At 36.7% G+C, this 14,228-nt stretch overlaps 1 protein-coding gene across 2 annotated transcripts; it reads right to left on the bottom strand.

Annotated features, from left to right (window-relative positions):
• Positions 1 to 1,987: 1,987 nt before the first annotated feature.
• LOC149088936 (ras-related protein Rab-43-like) lies at positions 1,988 to 13,993 on the bottom strand. Of its 2 annotated transcripts, XR_016195140.1 has the most exons (4): positions 13,749 to 13,993; positions 12,100 to 12,283; positions 2,205 to 11,900; positions 1,988 to 2,168 (listed from the first exon to the last, which is right to left on the bottom strand). XR_016195140.1 is itself a non-coding variant. In XM_089250996.1 (3 exons), the coding sequence occupies exons 1-3, from the start codon at positions 13,935 to 13,937 to the stop codon at positions 11,626 to 11,628; spliced, it is 648 nt and encodes a 215-aa protein (XP_089107122.1). In that variant the 5' UTR covers positions 13,938 to 13,993; the 3' UTR covers positions 1,988 to 11,625. The 2 variants fall into 2 exon arrangements, 1 of the variants encoding a protein (XP_089107122.1); XM_089250996.1 differs by having other exon boundaries at positions 1,988 to 11,900.
• Between the last annotated feature and the right edge of the window lie 235 nt (positions 13,994 to 14,228).

Genomic DNA, 14,228 nt, shown 5'->3' with positions numbered 1-14,228 from the left:
TTAGTAATCACAGAATAATTTATCAAACTGACAGAGTCCCCCCCCCCCCCGCTTTGCCTCTAGGGGAGATGTAAGTAGTGTACATGCTACAGTAAATGTAATAAATCTGGTTTATTACGCAAAATTGCATGTTTGTAAGTTTGATAAATTTCCCTAAATTAATCACTTTTACTGGCAATTATGCATAGTACCCAAGCATCGTTGATAAATTTCCCTAAATTAATAATTTTTAATTTGATAAGTACTAACAAATTATCACTTTTACTGCGATTATTCATATTACACAATTGTTGTGTCATTGATATAAAAATGATAAATCTTACTATATATGATATACTATACATGATAATTCATATGTGTATTGTATCATTATATTGGGGTATGATCCTAAAAAAAACTTGTTGTCTCATTACATCAAGGGGTCAGACTACATTCATCACACATACTAGACTCATTTGGATTTTTTTTCAAACTTATCCAATTCACAAATTGCACTAGGGTATTATGCATAATCACAGGAAAAGGTGATAAATTTCAAGTATTTATTAGATTTACCAATGACACTTGGCTATTATGCATAATCACCAGTAAAAACTAAAATGTATTTGGTAATTATTAAATTTGCAATGAAGCTTGGGTATTATGTATATTTATGCAAGTAAAAGTGATAAATTTATCAAACTCACCAAGACAATTCGTAAGTACGTATAACTGGCTATTATACATAATAACCAATTTATCACATTTACCATAACATATAAATAGAATATTTCAGGCGCCGATAGTGAGTTTTTAGTTGCCATGACGAACCTGGTGTCTGTGATTTGTCAAGCTCTGCTTTAAACATTAGAAAGAGAAGAATTATTATTGAGAAAGAAGTCGTTATAATGGTCTGTAATATATATTCACACCAGTGAATGACTTCATAATTAAGTTTGAACTATAGTTAATTGTGTATCTGCATCCACTTACACTTACTTTAATGTTCTTATTATGATACACGATTCCATGATTAACTCACTGATATATCAACACAGAGAGGCTTGAAAAAAAAATTATACACCCGCTATTCGTCAATATCATTTGAATAAATTGAGAAATGTCATGGAAACTCACATGGTTCATAGAAAGAGGAATACAATTTACTGGGAAAATACTGTGAGGTGAGGTTTGTTATGTTGGGATTCAACTGGACTAAATCCATCTTTGAAGACACAGTGTATCTTGAAATGAGAGAACAGTCATTTTTAATACACAGTAGCTACTACTTATTTACCAAACAATCAGAACACATAGCTTAATCTAAGTTCTTTAAGCTCATGCGATGAAGTCATCATCATTTTGTAAAATGTGTGCAAGCCATTGGATGTCACTGGAACTGTCTAGTATGTAGGCAGAGCAAAGAAAGTGTGGGTCCACCCCGAGAAGAATTTATGCAACACGTTCTCAAGAGAATACCACTAAGGGTTCTTTCCATCTTAGGTTGGAGCTTAGGGTGGGGGGGGGGGGGGGGTTATTAGAACACTTTCTCAATACCTACTCCAAAAGTCAAAGTTGTAGAGCCTTAATTAGGGGGCAATATGAGGGTTGGCAGACACATTGCTCACCTCAGTGATTGAAAAAATCAGCTACAGCTTGTCCTGCATGTACTCCAACAATTTTAAAGGTGCATCTACACCAGGGCTAGACAAATCCTAGGTGCCAGATTGCCATGGCAACTACAAAATTAGCACAATGGCACCTAAAATTTCCTTTGCATAGTTACTAAATAGCAGAAAAAGCTGCCGCCCAAAATGTTTGGAATTTACAGCAGAATATTTGTCAACACAACAGAGAGTAACTATGTCCTGACAAAAGTCAAAATAAACATTATTTTGGACCTTTTTCTTGTGGTAAACATTTTTTGACGCCTAAAAAATTGTTCTGGTGCATAGATTTTTTTTAGTCCAGCCCTGGTCATTAGATTTGTCCAGCCCTGGTCATTAGATTTGTCCAGCCCTGGTCTACACCCAGCAGGCTATGCACTGTCCTTGAGTGATTTGCAGAGCTCCTGTATAATGGGAACAGGATAGGTTACAATGTCTTACGAAAGAAACGGCCTTGTGGGATGTGGAGATGCAATCGCAAGTGGTCTGAGGGTGGGCAGGAAAATAGAATAAAAGCCAGACCTCCTAAATCTCCAAAACCTCCTAAAGCCTCATAACCTCCTAATAAACCACAGTGCACATCGTGTGTAGGCCCCTTAAGACTTTCTCATCCAGACTTTTACTCACCTTGCTTCTTTTTTGTGAGGTTACAGTCTCCTTGGAGAACTTGATGACATTGATGTGAAGCCTCAATCATATCCAATTTTCACCCTACTCAGCTGCTTCTGTTTTAGAATCATGACTGAACAGCATTAGCCAGCTCACTTGAAAAACAGGCCTTATTCTAGTCTACACTGTTCATGTGCAAGGAATGCAAAGACCAATTGCTCAGAAGCAGGGTAGGTAAATAACCAACTTGTGGTATGAACGACATCACCTGGCTCTGTTGCAAGGTGTATCTACAAAAGTGTGACCATCACTACAAAGCCAACCCTTATGCACACATTTCAGACATAAATAATACTTGACAACTGAGAGCTGTAATCGAAGCTTTCACCTCCAACAAAATGGTAACACCGTATTATCATAGACACATTGGGAGAAATTTTAATGAAACCTCCATCTGCATGATGATAAAGGGTCAAAGAGGTGCCATTAAGTGTCCAACATGGTTAACAGACCTAGCAGTTCTCTGCTTCTATCCAGGGCCATCTTAAGAGCAGTACGGGTCCTTGGATCAGGTGATTTTTCTGAGGCCCTACCAGGCAAATTAACATGCTTAATCTTGAAAATTTTAATCAGATCTTACCTTTTTGTGAGGCTCTCTCCTCTCTTGAGAGCTCCCAGGCCATGCTTCAAGATGACACTGCTTCTATCTATATAGAAGACCCTGTCCCTATCAGGTGGATATAATTGGAAGAAAAAAATTTAAAGAAAGAGCACATTTCAAGTGCAGCTATCGCAACGACAACATTACGAAATGCTGTATGATGGTGGTGTAGGCCCTCTTCATTGATTTTAAAATTCAAAGATATTTCTCATGCAAATTTCGCTTTCCATTTATATATGCAGTAGTGTTGATGTTACATTAATATTTTCATTATTAAAGTGTGCACTCATTTGCTTTCAAGCCCCTCTGTATTAGTATGCAAAACATACACATCAAATAGCAAAAGGGGATTTCATCAATAAAAAATAAAATAAAGCAGCAAGATTTTTGCTGTCTGAGCATTTAAAGTAAATACCATGACTTTCAATTGCATATATCGACTTGAATGAAGACGTACAAATATGTACTCTACGTCAAACACCCTGATTAGAATATGTGTGTATATAGTATATTACTTAGTACCAAATAGTTTGCAATAAACACATATGAAAATATGTTTCCTTCCAACTACAAAAAAATCAATGAAAAAGACAAAAGCACATACAAGATAAACACAAAATAACAGAACATAAAACGTACAGAGCACTCACTGAGTCATGACCACCTATGCTCCAATCAGGCACATCATGGCACCATTAAATTAGATCTGAGCATTAGATATTGCTGCCTTGTCCACTAAACCACACATGCATACTCTCATAAACATTCTTTTGGGGTGTTGGACTTATGTGTGTTTTATGTATTAGTGGTGCTGCCATCTGCCTTCCATATTTCCAAATGAAAATGAAGGATGCCAGAATTTTTGTGTTACCTAAGTATATTGTGTTGGCAGTCTGCTTGCTCTCTAGGGATAGACTTTTTAAATGGGAGAGCAAGGTTCTAAAATAGGCAGAAAACTTAAAGGCGCAAGTCTGTCTTCCATCTGAAAAGTGATGCTATATCTAGCAAAAAATTTTTTAATGAATAATGTTTTTTTGGTACATAATGTTGCGGGTCAGCAAATGCCAATGCCATCATCATCATTAAAGACACTTCCATTTTAGTGGTTCTTAACTAGGGTGTCCACAGATCCCTTAGGGGTCCTTGGAGAGGTTTCAGGGTTGGGGTGGGGGGGGGGGTCCATGAGCTTGGAAGAGATAACAGTTAACTTATTGGTTTGGCATTATTATGTGCCAGAAAATATTGTTCTGTTAAGGGGACCGTGACATTCATCTTACTGGTGAGGGGCGTAACTGGTCTTTGTGTCATTGGCACAGTATCTGTGTGACACACAAAAGGTTAAAAATGCCACTCAATTTGAAATTTTACAGGAGTTCACATTGCATTTTCCCAATTCATCACCTTAAATATTTCAAGGTTTAAAAACCATAAAATTTTCTCCAACACTTTTTAGAAACTGGTAATCAAAATTTCCTGAAAATTCCAGGTTTCCCTGACCCCATATAAACCCTACTATTACCCTGTCATATGACCCTATCAGATACAGTAGCTGCCCCTTGTAGAATGCAGAGGTGGTTCAGATTCTATGAGTGCCGAGTAGGTACACTACCACCTCATAAATGCATTAAAATCTTATCATAAGGTCACTCTAGGGTAGAATCTGACCAAACAAATCTGAATCAATATAACTAGAAATATTTATTGATTATGCACAAGACTCAACGTTTTATATACAGGGTGCATAGAAAACATAGGGCATGGCATGTTAGGGGCGAACTGTTGATCCTAGAGGTATACTTCCAATTAGAAAAAGTTTCCAAATAACGTGTAGTACTCAGATATATCATTCATTTTGCAAGGGGTTTTAAAGTCATTAAAATAAAAAAATTAACTTATTATACAGTTCCCGTGTGCCACAAAATCCAATTAGAGAGTTGTTGCTCTGTCTCTCTTGATGTCATGTTTCTAAATTCCATGCTTCTAATTGCAATATTCACTGAGATATTTGAATAGGAAAAATTAGGAAAGAAAAGTGTTAAATGTCGGACAAAACAGTTTTTCGCATTTAACACCGCTTGTTCCAAAATTGGTCCCATTTTTTGAATTTGAATATCTCTGTGAATATTGCACTTAGAAACATGGATTTTTTTGGCATCAGGAGAGATAGGGCAACAACTTTCTGATTGGAAGGTAGAGCACAGGGGGCTGTATAAAAAATTATTTTTTTTTGTACAGTCAGTACAAAATATATAACTTGCTTTGTCAAATTATACATTTTGTTCTTTTTGTTACACACCATATTTTCACTTCAAAACTGGTGTAGGGTAATTTTTGAATATCAGTTGAGAATTTTTTAATTGGGATCATACCTCTACAACGGACGGTTGATGAGATAAAAGCTGTGCTAGCACTTACAGGACACCACCCTGTATATATAGAATGTTATACATCCATTCACTTTGCTATAACAAAAGCGACTTTGTGAGTAAAAATGACCTTACAATGAGGTTTGTCTGCATCTGAAAAATCAAAATATAAAATGAGAGCTTGATGACATGATGCTTCATACTGATATTTCTTATTGCATTAAACAAATAAATGAATGTTCCACTCTCTCCCCCTCTATACAATTAAAAAATTGGTAAGCAATAGCAACCATAAATTCTGATTAGGCATCTTCAACCTTTTAGTCGAGAGCATTGTTGTGGCCACTTTTTAACCCTCAAACTGAGTGAATAGTTAGAAATGAAAAATTCCCCATGCGCTCACCCAAACAAGTATGTATATATTTATGCTGATGTATAAAGACTACAAGGTTATGCAAAGAGAACTATTAGGTCTTAATGCAGTTAAGAAAAACATTCACATAAATTTGTGTTTTTCACTCTTACTTATAAGGAAGTGTCCACGGACAGGTTAGCGGCCAACCACATGCAGAGATGGCTGCAGAATGGGGGGTGGTTTTGTATTATGTCTATAAAGCCTATTGTCTATTCCAAGAAAAAAGTGATAGAGATGGAAACTTGGTAGTGGTATAGAGGTGGCCGCCTATGGAAGTTCACTGTTATTTTTTTTTACACAATAAACTCACTTTTGAGAGACCCGTGAAAAAATTTTGAATGGAGGCCCACCAAAAAGATCTTGGCCAATGGGCCTGGCTCTAGGATGCTACTTTACCGCGCACCCACTCTAGTCATACATCACCATACAGTAATTTCCAACTAGAGGAGTTGGGTGGGAAATGAAGGTGCCATCAATTGGAGGTTGCCCTCAGGCTTGATGGGTAAAGAACTTGTTTCTGATGTTCTTCCCCCCTCCCCATTTGAACATGTGGACCTTGACGGTAACCTTCATGGTGGAAGACGGACATCTTACCACTGCACCACTCTGGCACTGGCTCTAGGATGCTGAAGCTACGAACATGGCTACCTGGGATTTGTCAAGTACTGCAATAAACATGCAATATCTATGCCCTTTTTATTCTGATGGGCGAAGACAGTGCGCGACAAACCAGAAAAAGGCTGAAGACCCCTGGTTTAGTTCATAGCATGAAAAAAAAGAAAAACATAACAATTAGAGATTCATTCATTGCAATATTGTGTTATTGAGTAAAAAAAAAACAAAACATGATTTTCTGGTAAATTTCTAGATTAATCAAGAACGACGAAATACACAAAAAGTTTTGAATGTAATCATCAGCAATTTTCTCTATCGACAATTCCACACTTTTTTTTCTAACAATATAATGACAGCACCTTTAAATAACAAAAACATAGCTCCAATGATAATAATAAAAAAATCAGACATGGTGAACCATTGAATATACGTACCACATGAAAAGATTTCTTAAATTCCAAATATATACACACATTTCCGCAACGTTGAATTCGTATCATATCTATAAGCTAGGCACTTCATACAAAACATGACTTATGGTACATACATGTTTAACTATTGGAAATTCCGAGCGAGAACAAGACAGACAAAATTACTAGATCTAAATGTCTCAAGGCACAAGTACTAAGTAATGAACTTTAATACTTTTCTCGACATACATTTGTTTTTGCTTCCACTCATACAACAGGTAAAATATTGGACTTTTATACTTCATGGACTAGTGGCAAAAGTCGTAGGTGAACGCTGCTATCCCACAATTAATTGTGACTTTTATTTTTTTTGAGCAACTATTATTTTACACTGCTATTGATCAAACTAAGCACAATCAATGATTGGTTTTTCAAACCACAAAACAAAAGCACTCCGGAGTAAATATGTTTGTGATGCATGATATGCTTATCGATGATAGTCACATAATAATTTTACTGCTGCGTGACAAGGACAGATTTTTGCAAGGCTATTGCATGGAGAGACAGAAATTTTCCAAATTTTACTATTTTCATATGGATATTTGTACTGAGGTTATTTATGTATTAGGTCATCGTGAAGTTCCAAGTGTTTTTATCATGATACATATAGCAGCTGTGTCTTTAAAAGAAATTAAAATATGTATTTTGTTCTGGCAACACTGGAAATCGGAAGTCTACGGAGATTTTCAGTCTGGTTTTAATAATGATTGCTGCATTTTGATTATTTTTTACAAGGTATTTACTATGACTGATACTAAAAATTATATTTCCAGCACTTGATGTTAACAATTTAAACCCCCCCCCCCAAAAAAAAAAACCCATAGATAATGGGAGCCTATAGTGATGATGCTTTACATGGTTTAGTTTAGTTTTAATTCTAGAAAATTCAGTCTGAAGATAATCATACTCACTTTGGCAGCATAGCCCCCTACATAAAAGACTGGACTTGGCTATGTCACACCATGTTGGACAATTCTACTCATTTTTTTTAGGTAAAGCGACTGCACATCAAGAATCGCTCGTCTCATCTCAGTCTTGGAAAACAGACCATACATATACATACTAAACTTGGAATGATACAGCGAGTCTGAGGATCGCAAGTTGAAGCAGATGACACAAGGACCGAATTTTGAGAGTCATAAAAAGAACTTTTAGTTTTTGGGTGACAATAGAGGATAACATACAGAGTTATGCATAATTACTCTTGATTTTTTTCCCCCTGCCCAATATTTCAAGAGAAAAACGCTTGGAACTTCCTGATAATTTCCTATCTTGAATCTGTCTATCATCATACATTTTCATTAAAAATTGTAAAATTAGATATGATTGTTAGAAGTTTATCCGTTTCAAGAACAATGATTTTTTTCATCACTTTTGTTAAGTAAAATTGCTGATTTTTTTAAAAGAAGAATTCACATTCTTATTACATCAGGGCTGGACAAATCAAAAAGAAAATCTAGGAACTGGCTGAATTTTTTCAGGAGATAAGAATATATTATTTTCCAAAAAACAATGTTTCTTTCTACTTTTCCAAACACATGGTGACCCACTTCCATGTCAAGAGATATGCTGATACAAATTTCAAAAATTTCATGTTGTACTCTGATTCCAATTTAGCAATCCCACATATAATATTTCAAGCGCCAACATCAATTTTTTTAGTTGCTACAGCGACCTGAGATTTATCCAGGGCCTTAACTAGGCTGGGCCAACCTGGGTGCTGGGCAGCATCCAGCCCCCAAGAAAAATGTACACTTATTTTACATAATAATTACCCTTTAAGGGATCCCTCCAAGAAAAAGTCTGTCCTGGAGGCACGAGAAGGCATGCTATGGCCCTGGATTTATCAAGCCCTGTATTACATCACTGTTCTTTCGTACAAACAACAACAGATTAGGCTGCCACCCATGGTTCAAAGAAAGCCGCCAAAGGTTGGACACAAAACCCGGTCTGTTTGAATAAGTATGTGCTCGTCGGATCTCAAATGCAGTTGTTACCAATTATGACTGTACCCCTTCACGCTTCACAAATCGTAGCTTTAATGACTATGGTAACATGTTTCATTGACATGTTGAAGGCTACCACAAAGAAGTTAATGAATAACCTAATAAAAAAAAAATATGGGAAGGTGCAAAATATTTCCGCCCACAACAAAAGATTTTTTATGCAACGATTAGTTTACTTAAACCAGTGCTTCTCAAAATTTTGCCACCCTCTGCTCCCTTACACTAGTCATAGTTCATCTTTATATAGTTCATATAGTTGCCCTGGTCATCTGCAGCTCCCCAGAATAGTCCAGTACATGTTTTGCACCCATATAAAAGAACCACTTAAATAAGAGAACAGGAACATATCAATATTGCTGGCAGGCCACGACACCCCTGACAAAGACTAGCGACACATACTTTGAGAAACGTTGATTTAGACTTGGATTTTTTTAAAGTGAATTTTCGTTGCCCATGAAACAAACATGAAAATAACATCTTCGCTTTCAATGCCTGATAAAAATTCAAATTTCTCAGATTACAATTAAGGTATTATGAGGAAAGAACTATGTATTTTTGTGAAGATTATTTGTCTTCTAAGACTACTAAGACTATTGGTCGAATATGGGTTTTTCCAAACATTTCTCTTAATCTTCTTCAGTAAAGTTTCACTCATATATGGGTCAAAAATAGAGATCATTATCAAAATTTAAAAAATTATGCTGAAATCAATGCAGTGATTTAGAGTGAAACAGAATCAATTTTGTGCTACAGAACAATTTGATCTCAAATCCAATGCGATCAAAGGGTCAAATAATACAAGATAAATTTGGGAAAAAATTCATAGGATAGTTCTATAAGGAGCGAAAAAATGGCAGCAGGGTTTGTCAGTGCTCAGTATATGGCAGATATCCTTCCCATTCTATGGCTCAAGGGCTAAAAATTAGTGACTGCCAATAGAAGAGAGAGAGAGAGAGAAGGTGGGGGGGGGGGGGGAGGTTCACAGCTCTGGAGTTTATGAAGCTATTATGACTTTTCAGGTTTTTGTGTTGTGACCGAGTCCTTCAAACAGCAGATTTTTTTGCCATTACTGCCCTGCATAGGGATAAAATGCACACTACCCAAGACATTCAAAAATTAAAAATTCTAAGAAAATTTATGTTTTATCCTGATAAACATATGTTAATTTAAAATGTTTTTGAAAATTAATTATTGTAAATTTAAATGCGCTTTCTGATAATTTCCTATCTTGAATCTGAATATCTTGAATTCCCCAAAAAAAAGATGATTCTGCATATATATGCCATGGTAATACAAGATTTTATCCACAGATATATTTACGGGAGGTGGGTGGGGGGGGGGGGCTATAGCGAATTATAGCATTGGGTTGCAAATTTGAGGAATGAGTGGGTCCATTAGTAAAATGGGAAAGGGCAGCAAAATTTGTCTAGCTTACAGGCATTATAACCAGAAATCTACCTCTACCTAGAAAGCCAGAGAATAGCTCAGTGAGTGACGAAACTAGTAACTTATAGAGTATGCAAGTATGAGAGTGACTTAGAGACAAAGGCATATTCATTGAGGCTGGGACTAAGCAAGCTTTGCGAGGACCTAGATAGTAAAGGATCAGGTCAGTGAGCAACCTACAGAGCATGCAAGCAACCAAAAGAGTGACCCAGAGAGCAAGATATCAGGCCAGTGAGCAACCTGGAGAACATGCAAGCATGTGAGAGACCAAAAGATTAACCTAGAGAACAGCGACCAGGTCAGTGAGAGACCACAAATGACAAAGAAAGTGTGCAAGGATGTGAGTGACCTAAAGAGAAAGAAGGGGGAGATATACAGTCTATAGTACAGGACAGTAAGTTTGAGAAACAAATGGTCCAGAAAACTATAATATAATGAGAGGATGGTGGCAAAATTTGTGTAGCCCACAGATGGCAAAACAGTTAATCCACCTCTGATTGCATTTGTCTTTTTACATGCCATCACCTGAATTAAGGGTTTCTACTACTCTATCAGACGAGATGTTCACAGCAGAAATGACTGGACAACAGCACTACCTGAAAAGTTATAACAGCTGTAAAAAATGCTGTATGACAACACTGTGTGAATGGCAGGAAATGCAAATATCCTGGACAGCATTAAAAAAAAGAAAATTCCACTGGGAAAATGGCAAATCTGTTGTGTAGTTTTGAAATCACATTATTCCGTAGATCCAATTCTCCCTGAGGATGATCCTCGACATTGAAGATGTGTCATACTGAGGAAGCTTGCAGAAGTAATCATATTTGAATCGCGCATGGGAAGGTAAATATGGCCAAGAGCACTAATGTAATGCATCTCTTATTGTTTTTGCAGTGACACCTACCAACACATATCTTGTGTCTATGAATCTTGTCTTCATCACCTAGTCCAGTGAATGCATTCACTTGCTGTCATTTATTACCTTATACCTTACTATATAGAATCAGTCCAAGATTGTTTTGATGTAACTACATAGTTGTGCTATTATTTGTGGCACATTTTAGCTGTGAGTAATTTGATTAACCCTTATAACTTAGAATAAAAAAATTGTACTTCGCTTAATATCCGTCAGATCTTGAAGAATGTGTGTGAATATACAATTTGATAAGTTGTAACTTTTATAAATTTGTTACTCATAATGAGATAACGAGCAAATAAACACATGAAATATTATAATCCTAGTAAAATAAAGTTATTATGTATAACAACAATAACAAATAAAAATAAATAAATGACATTATAGCTTAAAATGTTTTGTTTCAAAACCGAAAACAAACCAAGATTAATAGAGAATGTGAATCGAGATTAGTTAGGATCTCAGTCTGGTTTTTTCACCACGAACCCCCGCAACATTGTTGCTGCTTCGGAGGCATACATGCTGCTGGGCTGCTGGTAGTAGTGAACGAACCCTCCGGCTGCATCCCGTACAGACCAGAGTCATACCAGTTGATAAGCTCTGTGGCTAGAATGGTAAAGGCCTTTTCGACGTTTGTGTCATCTTTAGCACTCGTCTCGAGAACAGAAACAAGTTCTGGGATCTGTGCTTTCAGCGCTATTGCTTCCTCGAAAGTGACTTCTCGTTCATTTATTAAATCACACTTGTTTCCTAAAATAAAAAGAAACAAAAAATATTTACATCTTCAACTTTATGATGTTGAACCTGAGTCTAGCAGAATGATTAATATAATATTCAGCCACCTTGTTGGGCATTTTGCCTGTCGTGGTCTTTGTATTTGTATATACAATTTCACTTGTCCTCTTGTAAAAAAAAATAAGTCAGAAATAGTCACAACTGCAAAATTTACCAATAAGTAATATCGGGACATCAGATGCCGTGCAATTTCTAACTTCATCGACCCATTGTGGTAGATGCAAGAAAGTTGTCTGTTTGGTAATGTCATATGCCATTATAACACCATGAGCACTTCTGTAATAACTTTGCGTGATTGTTCTGAACCTCTCTTGACCAGCTGTATCCCATATCTGAAGCTGTATTCAGTAACAAATAAACACAATCAAAAAAACACATACTACTCATCAAAACAAGCACAAACAGATTTGACTTTGTGTTAAGAGAGAACTGAGAACAAGTCGAAGACCGATACAAGACTAAGGAGAGAGGTAAATATACAAGCACTTATTACTATGTCACATATGCAGATAACTTTGGAAATGACAGGTTCATGGTGATGCAGCGCCATCCCGAACCCGATTAAAATACTTGAAGGCCCTAAACACTTAAGTAATTTTGGTGCCCCTCTTCTATTTCATGCCATTAACTACAGTTCAGTGATTTTTTACAATTGAAGGCTAATAATTTTTACTTTCAGGCTTACTTCGCATCATTTAGTTTTCTTTTGCCGAGAATTCACAATATCGGATACTGCCAATTCTCACCAGCGTGAGCCATATTCCCATCTATGTATCCCCATTGAATCAATCAACTGAAAAAAAATCTTAAAAACGTCAAATGAAATTTTATATTTCAATAGCTAACAGTATAAGACGTGAATATTACAGTATTTCAAAGCATACACTTCATTTACCCGGAAGGTTCCTCCCCCCCCCCCTTCGATTTGTCTGGTTTTGCAAGGCTTTTGATGACAAAAAACCAATGCTACGTAACACACTTCTACTTTTAGTAGAAGCATCAAGCCGTATTGATCCGCAAATTTTTGTTTCAGTGCTTGACATAATTCTGGTTTCAAAATTACATTTCTGTAGCTTTTTCATTAGAATTTTGCTTGATTCAATACTTTCTTAATTAAGAATTCTAATAAGTTTCACATTCTATTTGTTAGAATTGAAGAAGCCAAGGAAACTAAAGTCATTATTACTATATCACTGTTATACAAATGAAGCTGGGGGTAGACATCTTTAGCTTCAAATGGAGCAGAGGCAGACATCTTCAGCTACGAATAAAGTCAAGGCACACATCTTCAACTTCAAATGGAGTGAAGGCGGGACTCTTCAGCCACAAATGAAGCTAAGGTAGGCATCTTCAGCTGTACATGAAGTGAAGACAGGCATCTTCAGCTGTACATGAAGTGAAGACAGGCATCTTCAGCTGGAAATGCAGCGGAGCAGAAACAGGCATCTAAAGCTACAAGCAGAGCAGAAGCAGGCAGATCTAATTTGATGTGTCAGAGAAGCGACTAATTGTGTAGGTGCGTCAGATCATCCCCATACTTCACGGGACACACAAATTTTTCCCATTATTACTCAGCTCTTGGGAAGGGCGATCACCCCACCCTCTTGACTTTGGTCGCAATTGATTTCCCCCCCCCCCTAAAACTCAGTCTCCAGACCCCTTAGCACACTTTCTGAATTTTGGCCTCCTTTGCGTTTTTCATAAATTTCAGACCCTTCCCCCACGATTTTTGATAGGCTACTTTAATAGCTGAAGGTGTGAAAAAAAACCCAAATAGTTGTTTAGGTAATAAATTTTTCTCACCTTAACGCGTTTCTTACCGACGTTGAGGGTCCTCATGGCGAAATCGACTCCGATCGTGTTACCGTGTCTTTCGACGTAAGTCCCTGTCCTGAACCTTTGGACGACACATGTCTTTCCGACACCGCAATCACCGATCATAACAATCTTGAACAAGTAGTCAAAGTGCTCGTCATCAGTCATCCTATTCATGTTATGAATCGCGATTACAAATCTCCTACAACACGGGAAAAAAATGACTCACGAAATCAAAACAGACGGCTTTGACCACTGAACACAAAATAGAGGGGCCTTTGTAACGCCCTCACTCCCCAGATGGAAGTAAAAAGTTATGAATTTTTTTTGAGTTTATTATAAATGAAATATTTCAGTTTTTTTCAAATGATACTTGGAATTACTGACTACTTACTTGACTTACTGACTAATTACTTGATGGTAATTTTATTGTCCTTATCCGATTTTTGAGAACAAAAATATTTGAAA

The sequence above is a fragment of the Pholcus phalangioides genome, unplaced genomic scaffold (genome assembly GCF_987345545.1).
Source record: "Pholcus phalangioides strain wild (caught in Gottingen) unplaced genomic scaffold, Ppha-v1.0 ptg000003l_1, whole genome shotgun sequence".
NCBI classification, from domain to species: domain Eukaryota; kingdom Metazoa; phylum Arthropoda; class Arachnida; order Araneae; family Pholcidae; genus Pholcus; species Pholcus phalangioides.
The sequence above is the reverse complement of the archived record's forward strand: the minus strand, read 5'-3'. Positions and strand labels throughout refer to the sequence as shown.

Bases quoted from the DNA above. Each gene is read 5' to 3' on its own strand.
- LOC149088936 (XM_089250996.1), bottom strand. From the start codon at position 13,937: ATGAATAGGATGACTGATGACGAGCACTTTGACTACTTGTTCAAGATT. The intron at 12,284-13,748 runs GTGAGAAAAATT...TACTGAATACAG, and splicing joins TCGGTAAGAAACGCGTTAAG to CTTCAGATATGGGATACAGC. The intron at 11,901-12,099 runs GTAAATTTTGCA...TTTTTATTTTAG, and splicing joins TGTCCCGATATTACTTATTG to GAAACAAGTGTGATTTAATA.